This window comes from Lipotes vexillifer, unplaced genomic scaffold (assembly GCF_000442215.2).
Source record: "Lipotes vexillifer unplaced genomic scaffold, Lipotes_vexillifer_v1.1 scaffold461, whole genome shotgun sequence".
NCBI classification, from domain to species: domain Eukaryota; kingdom Metazoa; phylum Chordata; class Mammalia; order Artiodactyla; family Lipotidae; genus Lipotes; species Lipotes vexillifer.
In genome coordinates this window covers 97,982-110,302 of record NW_006799479.1, presented here as the reverse complement: position 1 = coordinate 110,302, position 12,321 = coordinate 97,982, and the positions used below count along the sequence as shown (strand labels likewise).

The 12,321-nt window shown below is 38.0% G+C and overlaps 1 protein-coding gene across 1 annotated transcript in view; it reads right to left on the bottom strand.

Moving 5' to 3' along the window:
• Window positions 1–12,321, bottom strand: part of NEGR1 (neuronal growth regulator 1) — a 306,345-nt gene that overhangs the window by 196,547 nt on the left and 97,477 nt on the right. Inside the window, exon 3 of the mRNA XM_007471647.1 lies at window positions 10,269–10,389. Coding sequence (XP_007471709.1) covers window positions 10,269–10,389 — 121 coding nt within the window. The remainder of the gene's footprint in view (window positions 1–10,268; window positions 10,390–12,321) is intronic.

Here is a 12,321-nt window from a genome sequence, read left to right as displayed (position 1 = left end):
TGGGGTTTTTTTTTTTTTTTTTTTTTTTTTTTTTTTTTTTTTTGCGGTACGTGGGCCTCTCACCGCTGTGGCTCTCCCACCATGGAGCACAGGCTCCAGACACGCAGGCCCAGCGGCCACGGCCCACGGGCCCAGCCGCTCCGTGGCATGCGGGATCCTCCCGGATCGGGGCACGAACCGGTATCCCCTGCATCGGCGGGCGGACTCTCAACCACTGCGCCACCACGGAAGCGCTGTATCTCATCTTTTAAATTTTATCTGTTGTCGGTCATTTAATGTAAGCAATATACCAGTTCAGAAATGCATATACATAATTTACAAATAAGTATGCATATATTGCTAGATTTGCTAAGTTTCAAATTTTACTCATAGGGATATATGTTCCAAAAATGTTGTGGACCACTGCTTTACATCATTCTCCATGGTTGGGCACTGGATGAAATAGTTGCTTTTTGTTTTAGAACCATGTTATATTAGATACCCATTTTCCACCTGAGAATCTCAGAATGGAGAGATACACTATCAGAGGCAAATGGGAATGAAACATGATTGAAGTTGTAGGAAAGAATATGCCTCCTATTGTACATATTTAGAGTAGCAAGTCCATGTCATTTAAATTGTTACTATTATATATTTATCTCTTTCTCTTTTTCTCTCTTATGTAACACCCAAAGCTTGAAGAGTTGACTCTACTGTAAGTGAAATGTAAAAACATGCACATTTTGTTAAACTACCATATATAAAAATGCTTTGAAAATCATAACAGGTTATACAAATGTGATGTATTCATAACTTTGACACACATAAATTAAATGAAAAAACAGCAAAGAGAAAGGATCTTTGAAGATACAGAAAAATATTTTAACTCATTTTTCTGGTCCCCTTAAAAATAAAAGAAGGAAAGAAGACCCTCCCTCTTACATTCATTCATCAAAGTGAATAACTCAGATGAAATTTATGGCCCATCTAGATGATCCAGTAGTAAGTAATCTAGAATAGTAAAAAGGAGAGGAAAGGTCACTCCACTTCATTATGATTTCTCAAGTTCACCTTACTTCTGTAAAGCCAACAGTAAAAAATCATCATTTCCTAAAATGAAAACCTAACCTGATTGAAAAAGGTCATCATACTTCTGTGTAATGTGAACCTGGCATACTCTACCTGGTTGATTTTGTAATTTTTCTGTCCATTCAGTGGTACCTGTATACATTTTGTGACATGTGCATGCATGTTTTATGCACATAGATAATAAATTCTTTACAATAGGCAATAAGGTAATGCTCATCATATTTCCTCTGAAGCAGTGGTGTAGACTGAACCATTAACAGGATTCTGAAGTGAGAGGTGTGCTGACATGTTATTTGTTGTAAAGAATGACAAAAATTCATAGACTAAATTTGAAATTCATTGCTTAAAATGTCAAAATATTATAAGTTCTCATCATAAAATATAAAATATTCAAGTTTTAGATACATGTTTGTTTTTTAACTGATATATTGATCATTTTAATGTTTTACAACGTATTTGTTTTTCACTTATGGAGGAAATTTGTATTTACCTATTTGTAACATTTGTATCCCTATCTTAAATTATAACAGAGAATTAAGAAAGAAACCCTGTTGTGATTAAAGAATTCTAAAAAGACATTGCTACAATTGTCCATTTGCCTAAAAATAGGCAAAGTGAATAAAGTATGTAGCATTTTATAAGACTGGAGCAGTTAAACTCATCATAAAAAATAAGAAGGCATGTCTTTCTAGGTTGCAGGCTTGGATTTGAGGAAAGCTAAAAAAAAATAGGAGGGAATTCAACTAAGTAAGCAAATAATAAAATTCTGATCTAAGACAAGATGATAATACCATCTCCACAAAGTGATACAAAACCTATATTTTTGCAATACCAATTTAAACGTTAGTCCATTAAAATTTAGTTTATGTTTTTGGTCTTAATCCTAAATGAACGTACTGTTCTCAAGCTATAGATGAACTTATTTCATGTTATCAAAGACATTATCTACTTAGCGTATTCTGAAGTGTCCTTTCACTGCACATAAGGAGTGTATTTCTTTTTATCAATCTTCTCTGTTATTAAGAAAAAAAGTTTAAATTTTTGGTTCCCTGTGTAATTGAACTCTGAACTTTAGTTTTCCCAATACTTAAAATGTTTTTATATAGAGAGTAAAATTTAGCCTATTAGAATTGTCCCTGCCAGGTATGCTGAAAGAGACTATAGTGTTAAAAAATGACCATTTTATACAAAGGGATATCTTAATAACAAGTATATAACTTTAGTCTTTCTCATGATGCTTACCCAAACAGTGCAATAGACTAAAGGTCAAATGGCTAATATTTCTAATATATAAACAATTACATCATCCATGAGGGAGACAAATGTGACAGCCATCTTTGAAGATGGCATCTAATAATTCTCACCTCTTGATATTTATGTTCCCCTATTACCTCTCCCTTTTTGAATAGGGTCACCTTTTATAACCAATAATATATTGCAGAAAAGATAGAGATTTCTGAGACTAGATCATGAACAGCTTCTATGGTTTCTCTTGAATCACTAGTTCTGGGGAAAGTCAACTGTCTTGCCATGAAGACGTCTAGCAGCCCTATGTATAGGTCTGTATGGTGATTAACAGAGGCCTTCAGTCAATAACAGGCACCAACTTGTAGGACATGTGAGCGAGCTACCTCAGAAGCTGATCCTCCCGCCCTAGTCAAGCCTTCAGAGGATCAGCGCCAGGTGACATTTGACAGGAACTAAGTCAAAGACCCTGAGCCATATCCCACTAACTGCTCCTGGATTCCTGACCCACAGACACTGAGATAACAAAAGCTTACTGTTTTAAGCTGCTAAATTTGGGGTTGATTTGTACTTCCCAATAGATAACTAATAATGGCAATGTATACGAGGGAAAGAACATGGGCTGAGAGGTTGACAAATCTAAAATGTGTCCCGACAGCATCTTTTAAGTGAGTGCTCTTAGACAGGTTAAGTCTCTTATGTTTCCATTTTGTCATCAGTAAATTGAGGATAATAAATCATACCTCACAGAGGTCTGAAGAATAAGTGAGATAGAATTTAAAGGTCCTGGAAAGTGATTTATCCTCAGTAACGTTTCTTTCTTTTCTTTAAATTGTGCTTCATTTTGCAGGTCTTTTTTTTTTTTTTTAAAGGCTTTCAAGCACACAGAAACGAATTGTACAGGATGTGGAAGAACTATAGGCAGAGATAAGATTAGAAGTGATCAGGTACTTCCTCTTGTTTATTTGTTTATATTTATTTGAATGAAGATCTGGCTTTGAAGATCTTGATTTAAGCGAGATGAGTTTTTATAAACATCTCCTTAAATATAAGTGAAGAGAGTAAGTTATTTCTGAATATTTTTTGTAAACCTCAAGTATAAAAGATGTCTAGGAAATAAAACTCAAGATCTTGTAAAAACTATGCTCTGCTCCGACAGTCTCTGTCAGCCTCATGCTCCTGGTAATGACCTTGAGGTCAAGAAAACAACTTGAAAACATGGTGTATCTGTTTCTTTTCTGTCTGGTTACCTTGACTCCATTATTTCTGTGTCTTTGATGAAACCAATTGGGAAAGTATAAGTGAGTGTTCGGACGTGCAGTCTTTTATTTTGCTAACTTGTAAATTACCTGCAATGCTTTTACCCTGGCATTTAACATTGATATTTCAAATTATTTTTGATAGACTCTGAGGTCCCATGAACAATACTGGGTGCCATAGTATAAGGGTTAAATCTACAGACTCTGCATGAATATTTGCAAGACTTCCTGGGCTCAAATCCCAGCTCTGTCACTAACTATAGACTTGTGAAAATTATTTAAAAACACTGTGCTTTGGTTTCTCTTCAGCAAAAGGTGAGTAGTATCTGTCTTATATGTTTGTTGTGAAAATAAAATGGGTTAATGTTAAATAGCAGGTGCTCATTACATAGTTTTACTTTTTTTTTTTTTTTGCGATACACGGGCCTCTCACTGTTGTGGCCTCTCCCGTTGCGGAGCACAGGCTCCGGACACGCAGACTCAGCAGCCATGGCTCACGGGCCTAGCCGCTCCGCGGCATGTGGGATCTTCCCGGACCAGGGCACGAACCCGTGTCCCCTGCATTGGCAGGCAGACTCCCAACCACACATAGTTTTTCATTTTGATGAAATAAATATTTTAAATGGCCTGGGCCCTTTAGATAGCACGGTAGATGCTCTTAGTGAGTGTAACAACAATCATTCAGCAAGCAGAATTTTTCTCTCTCTTACTCCCTGCATATACTCAAACTTGCTTTTCTATAATTTTAAGAGGAATTTATATATTCTAGTGGTATTTGAGAATTTGAATATTTCCTCAAATATAACCCTAACAAATGATAAATGTATACTTCATTCTGAAGTGAAAATATGTTTGCCTTTGATAAGTGCATTTGATTTTCATAGCGGTTAGATTTTCTCATGTGTGAGTGTATTGGGGAGGGGCACTGATTGGGGGAAATCTATCTACCTTTTTTAGCAGTGGTTCTAAACTCCTTTGAAAATCTAATAAAAGCTATAGTCCATCTCTCCACTTGGAAAAACAAAAATCACTGAAGCTATGACTGTGGACACCAATTGGCTCTTTGCTACCTTTGCTATAGGCCAAGAAAGTGGGCTGAGGATTGTTGCAGCCTGTTTTGACAATGGTCACTGAATTTAGGAAAGGGGAAGAGAGAGGTATAGCAAAAACAATTATTAGAAACAAAATGGACTTTAGCAAAGGAGTTCTCACTTGTGCTGCTAACAATAATTCTGCTTGTTAGCCTTTAAGAAAGGTACGACACAGTTTCAAAAGTGACTTTGAAAGATATGTAAAATAATTTAAGTCAATTTTTAAAACTGTGCTTTGCGGAGAACCAGAGATGGGGAGGAGGGGCTGCAAGGACATCCTAATGGAAGGGAAGGCTCAGAGCAGATGGAACTGAGGCTCCATTCACCCTTACTTTCACAGATGTTTCGTATTGGGCTTCCAAAAAAGATTGCATTTGAACAAAGGGTTTCATAATTTTCAAAGGACTGAGAACCACTCTACCAGATGTTTATCTCTAAAGATCTTCACAAAGTGAAGACTTCCCAGCCTGGATTATCAGAATCTGAGGAAGGTTATATTGCCAGATATGTAATCCTATAACATGGGACAAGGGTGACCACAGACCAGTTTATCTAATTCTAGGTATATAAAAATATAGGGGCTTCCAGGAAGACACAAAGATTTAGAATTAGTAAAAGCATTAATTAATTAGTAAAAAGAAGTAGTAATTGAGCAGCCCAAATTGTAAAAGAGGTTGCATAAAAAACAACTATGAAAATTTTTAGGTAAAACCACTGTCAGTTATCCAAAACAAATGAGATAGCTATGGGGATATCTTTTATTGTTAAGACTGATGTTGAAAGAGAATATCTTCCATAAATCCTTTTTTGATTACAGTTTAAGAAACAAAATACCTGCTTATGTCACATCCATGCTCATCCATTTTGGCAACATCTAAGTTCTTATGTGATTTCACCTGTTTTCTGTTCAGACATTTAGCCGTAATTAGCTCTGAGCCATGACACTAATAAATAAACCCCATACGTATATGTTGAATAGTATGAGATTGCCAACATTTAGCCTTTTTGACTGAAAAAAGGAAAGTTCATATGGTCCAACCTAACATTTTCTTGAATACATCCCTTCCCTAGTTTTGAAGCAAAATAATATATATTATAGATAATACTTTCCCCTCTGCATTACATCTGCCATTTTACCCAGGGGGGGCCTATTCTTATTTGATGGCTTGATAAGAGCAGGTAAAGAGATCTGACTGAGCCCACTGGTTGAAAGTAAAGAGGAAGTCATCAAGTCCTGTCTTCTCTTGTTCAACAGCTCTTGCTAAGGCTTTCTGAAGTTCCCCAAGCTCCTCTGAAGTTAGAGTAGTCCTCAAATCTCCTTGGTTAGTCATTCAACCATGTATTTTATCCCTCTACAGTCCCTTTAGTGACAGAATACTTAAATGCCACATTCTATGAAACAAAATGTTAAAATGACTTGTGGGAGAGGGAAGCAGGTGAAAGGGTTGAGGATTTTCAAGGAAGCCAGGCAGAGTCCGCAGCTACGATTGCTTTTGGAGTGCTCTCATGGAAACTGTGCCCAAGTCCTTTAAGAGCTGGTTTATTTCTCAAGTAAACATGGTTGCCGGCAAGAGCAATGGTGTGCTGGCTCAGAAGGGAGGGAAAGAAATGAAATGCATCAGTGATGGGGGATTTGAAGGCATTTCTGAGATCATATAAACCAAAGTGGACATTTCTTCTGGATGCTGTTAGCTACTCATCCCCCCCATGTGGGCCTCTTCAGTTTGCCTGCCCGAGAAAAGGCTGCTGAGAATCATTCAAGCCAGTTAAAGAAACTGCTTAAAGTAAATATCTGAAACACAAACACATTAGCTCAAAGTGCTTGAAACAGAGTAATAATCACAAGGTCCTTACTTCTTCTCTCCTTTGTACCATTCAAAGGCCGGAGGCGGCACACCTGCACCTTCACATCTTATCAATCCGCTGCGTCCTGGGGCCACAGTGCCTGATTTAATTTCCTGAATCGTAGGAGCAACTGAAAAAGAAACAAAGAAAGAAACTGCGGGTAAATTAAAATAATCTTCAACCGAAATATAGAGCACACATATTTTTATTCCTTCTATATTCAAAGTAATCTTATGTCTGATAGACCAATGCATCACATTTTCAGTGTTTTATGCTTCTCTTACGAAACTAGTCATTTTCAGCTTCATTTTTCAAGTTGGACAATAGATGAATGTTCCCAGGGAGTGCAGAGTAAATGCAATACATTTTGGCCTTACTTCCTATTGGAAAATGGCATTGTTGAGAGGAACATTTCATCTCTACTCCAGTCAAACTACACTCCAATAATAGCTCTTATTCACTGAGTGATGGCTGGGAGCAAGTCAGGGGGTTTGGTGCTTTATGTTCATGATTTCCTCACAGAATACTCTAGGCGAGATGGCATTATCCCAATTTTACAGATGTGAGAACTGAAACTCAGAGAGGTTAAATAATTTGTCTAAGGTCACACAGCTACTTAGCTTCAGAGTTTGGATTTGACGTCAGACGTGTTGACTCAAAGTCTGAGTTCTTTCCATATTCTGTGTTTTTCCCTACTCCCTATGCTTTAGCACATTAGTGATTTTTGAAAATGTGGTTCCTTCTACCTAGAATGCTATTCTTCACCATTTCTATAGATCCAAGGCCCAAATTTAGGGGTCACAATTTCTACACTCTTCCCTGTTGCTCTGGTTGGAAATACCTTTCCCCTTTGAGTAGTTTATCTAAATCTCTCATACGACACGTTTTCTATCTTGTATTGTAATTATTTATGGGTATGCCAGGTGTCTTTGTCGCTGCCTAAAGGCAGGGTAAATATCTGATTCATCTCTGCATATTCAGAGGTCAAAGCATAGTGCCTGGCACAAAATGATGCTTAAAAAGCTTCATATTTGCAAGACTTCCTGGGCTCAAATCCCAGCTCTGTCACTAACTATAGACTTGTGAAAATTATTTAAAAACACTGTGCTTTGGTTTCTCTTCAGCAAAAGGTGAGTAGTATCTGTCTTATATGTTTGTTGTGAAAATAAAATGGGTTAATGTTAAATAGCAGGTGCTCATTACATAGTTTTACTTTTTTTTTTTTTTTGCGATACACGGGCCTCTCACTGTTGTGGCCTCTCCCGTTGCGGAGCACAGGCTCCGGACACGCAGACTCAGCAGCCATGGCTCACGGGCCTAGCCGCTCCGCGGCATGTGGGATCTTCCCGGACCAGGGCACGAACCCGTGTCCCCTGCATTGGCAGGCAGACTCCCAACCACACATAGTTTTTCATTTTGATGAAATAAATATTTTAAATGGCCTGGGCCCTTTAGATAGCACGGTAGATGCTCTTAGTGAGTGTAACAACAATCATTCAGCAAGCAGAATTTTTCTCTCTCTTACTCCCTGCATATACTCAAACTTGCTTTTCTATAATTTTAAGAGGAATTTATATATTCTAGTGGTATTTGAGAATTTGAATATTTCCTCAAATATAACCCTAACAAATGATAAATGTATACTTCATTCTGAAGTGAAAATATGTTTGCCTTTGATAAGTGCATTTGATTTTCATAGCGGTTAGATTTTCTCATGTGTGAGTGTATTGGGGAGGGGCACTGATTGGGGGAAATCTATCTACCTTTTTTAGCAGTGGTTCTAAACTCCTTTGAAAATCTAATAAAAGCTATAGTCCATCTCTCCACTTGGAAAAACAAAAATCACTGAAGCTATGACTGTGGACACCAATTGGCTCTTTGCTACCTTTGCTATAGGCCAAGAAAGTGGGCTGAGGATTGTTGCAGCCTGTTTTGACAATGGTCACTGAATTTAGGAAAGGGGAAGAGAGAGGTATAGCAAAAACAATTATTAGAAACAAAATGGACTTTAGCAAAGGAGTTCTCACTTGTGCTGCTAACAATAATTCTGCTTGTTAGCCTTTAAGAAAGGTACGACACAGTTTCAAAAGTGACTTTGAAAGATATGTAAAATAATTTAAGTCAATTTTTAAAACTGTGCTTTGCGGAGAACCAGAGATGGGGAGGAGGGGCTGCAAGGACATCCTAATGGAAGGGAAGGCTCAGAGCAGATGGAACTGAGGCTCCATTCACCCTTACTTTCACAGATGTTTCGTATTGGGCTTCCAAAAAAGATTGCATTTGAACAAAGGGTTTCATAATTTTCAAAGGACTGAGAACCACTCTACCAGATGTTTATCTCTAAAGATCTTCACAAAGTGAAGACTTCCCAGCCTGGATTATCAGAATCTGAGGAAGGTTATATTGCCAGATATGTAATCCTATAACATGGGACAAGGGTGACCACAGACCAGTTTATCTAATTCTAGGTATATAAAAATATAGGGGCTTCCAGGAAGACACAAAGATTTAGAATTAGTAAAAGCATTAATTAATTAGTAAAAAGAAGTAGTAATTGAGCAGCCCAAATTGTAAAAGAGGTTGCATAAAAAACAACTATGAAAATTTTTAGGTAAAACCACTGTCAGTTATCCAAAACAAATGAGATAGCTATGGGGATATCTTTTATTGTTAAGACTGATGTTGAAAGAGAATATCTTCCATAAATCCTTTTTTGATTACAGTTTAAGAAACAAAATACCTGCTTATGTCACATCCATGCTCATCCATTTTGGCAACATCTAAGTTCTTATGTGATTTCACCTGTTTTCTGTTCAGACATTTAGCCGTAATTAGCTCTGAGCCATGACACTAATAAATAAACCCCATACGTATATGTTGAATAGTATGAGATTGCCAACATTTAGCCTTTTTGACTGAAAAAAGGAAAGTTCATATGGTCCAACCTAACATTTTCTTGAATACATCCCTTCCCTAGTTTTGAAGCAAAATAATATATATTATAGATAATACTTTCCCCTCTGCATTACATCTGCCATTTTACCCAGGGGGGGCCTATTCTTATTTGATGGCTTGATAAGAGCAGGTAAAGAGATCTGACTGAGCCCACTGGTTGAAAGTAAAGAGGAAGTCATCAAGTCCTGTCTTCTCTTGTTCAACAGCTCTTGCTAAGGCTTTCTGAAGTTCCCCAAGCTCCTCTGAAGTTAGAGTAGTCCTCAAATCTCCTTGGTTAGTCATTCAACCATGTATTTTATCCCTCTACAGTCCCTTTAGTGACAGAATACTTAAATGCCACATTCTATGAAACAAAATGTTAAAATGACTTGTGGGAGAGGGAAGCAGGTGAAAGGGTTGAGGATTTTCAAGGAAGCCAGGCAGAGTCCGCAGCTACGATTGCTTTTGGAGTGCTCTCATGGAAACTGTGCCCAAGTCCTTTAAGAGCTGGTTTATTTCTCAAGTAAACATGGTTGCCGGCAAGAGCAATGGTGTGCTGGCTCAGAAGGGAGGGAAAGAAATGAAATGCATCAGTGATGGGGGATTTGAAGGCATTTCTGAGATCATATAAACCAAAGTGGACATTTCTTCTGGATGCTGTTAGCTACTCATCCCCCCCATGTGGGCCTCTTCAGTTTGCCTGCCCGAGAAAAGGCTGCTGAGAATCATTCAAGCCAGTTAAAGAAACTGCTTAAAGTAAATATCTGAAACACAAACACATTAGCTCAAAGTGCTTGAAACAGAGTAATAATCACAAGGTCCTTACTTCTTCTCTCCTTTGTACCATTCAAAGGCCGGAGGCGGCACACCTGCACCTTCACATCTTATCAATCCGCTGCGTCCTGGGGCCACAGTGCCTGATTTAATTTCCTGAATCGTAGGAGCAACTGAAAAAGAAACAAAGAAAGAAACTGCGGGTAAATTAAAATAATCTTCAACCGAAATATAGAGCACACATATTTTTATTCCTTCTATATTCAAAGTAATCTTATGTCTGATAGACCAATGCATCACATTTTCAGTGTTTTATGCTTCTCTTACGAAACTAGTCATTTTCAGCTTCATTTTTCAAGTTGGACAATAGATGAATGTTCCCAGGGAGTGCAGAGTAAATGCAATACATTTTGGCCTTACTTCCTATTGGAAAATGGCATTGTTGAGAGGAACATTTCATCTCTACTCCAGTCAAACTACACTCCAATAATAGCTCTTATTCACTGAGTGATGGCTGGGAGCAAGTCAGGGGGTTTGGTGCTTTATGTTCATGATTTCCTCACAGAATACTCTAGGCGAGATGGCATTATCCCAATTTTACAGATGTGAGAACTGAAACTCAGAGAGGTTAAATAATTTGTCTAAGGTCACACAGCTACTTAGCTTCAGAGTTTGGATTTGACGTCAGACGTGTTGACTCAAAGTCTGAGTTCTTTCCATATTCTGTGTTTTTCCCTACTCCCTATGCTTTAGCACATTAGTGATTTTTGAAAATGTGGTTCCTTCTACCTAGAATGCTATTCTTCACCATTTCTATAGATCCAAGGCCCAAATTTAGGGGTCACAATTTCTACACTCTTCCCTGTTGCTCTGGTTGGAAATACCTTTCCCCTTTGAGTAGTTTATCTAAATCTCTCATACGACACGTTTTCTATCTTGTATTGTAATTATTTATGGGTATGCCAGGTGTCTTTGTCGCTGCCTAAAGGCAGGGTAAATATCTGATTCATCTCTGCATATTCAGAGGTCAAAGCATAGTGCCTGGCACAAAATGATGCTTAAAAAGCTTCATTATATATAATATATATATATATATAATGTATAGATTATATACAGCATAGCCATTTCTTTTATTCATCAAATAGTTATTGAGCCATTGATACACACCAGGACTTTCTCAAGACACAAGCAGTTTTACATACCAGGCCTTTCTCAAGGCACAAGCAGTTAAACTCCCTGACATGATAAAACTTACATTCTAGGCGGGGGTGGGGTGGGGGCTGGGGGGGGGGGGTGGGGGTGGATGGGGAGACAGAGTATCAGCAGTAAATAAAATAAATAAGTAATTTAAATAAAATGTTAAAAGAAATATTGTAAAAACAAAAGCATTAGAGCAAGGTATGAGGAATTAGAGCAAGGAATGGGTTGCAATTTTATAAAAACTAATCTGAGTAGGACTCATTGACAAGGAAAGATTTAAGCAAAGATGATGTAGATGAGCGAGTTTGCTATGTGAGTATCTGGAGAAAGAGCCTTACTGGTAGAGGGAACAGCTTGCAGTAAGGCCCTGAGGCTGAAGCAAGCCTGGTTCAGTTGAGAAATAGCAAGGAGATCAGTGTGACTGAAGCAAAGAGAAATAAGGGGCAGTAGCAGGAGACGGAGTGTGATGGTTCATTTTGCATCAACTTGATTGGGTCACAGAGCATCCAGATATTTGCTAAACATTATTTCTGGGTGTGACTGTGAGGGTATTTCTAATGTGATTAGAATTTGAATCAGTGAATTCAGCAGCATATTGCCCTTCTCATGTTGGGTGCACATCATACAGTCAATTGAAAGCCTGAATAGAAAAGGCAGAGGAAAGGAGACTGTCCCTTCTCTACCTGACTGCTTGAGCTAAGGTATCAGTCTTCTGCTCTCAAACTGTCATTTACACAACTGGCTCCCCTGGTTCTCAGGCCTTTGGACTTGGACCGAACTACACCACTGACTTTCTTGGGTCTCTAGCTTGTAGACAGTAGTTTGTGGGACTTCTCAGCCAGCTAAGAAGTGAACCATTTCCTCATAATATAATCTCTCTCTGTCTTTGTCTCTCTCTCTATATG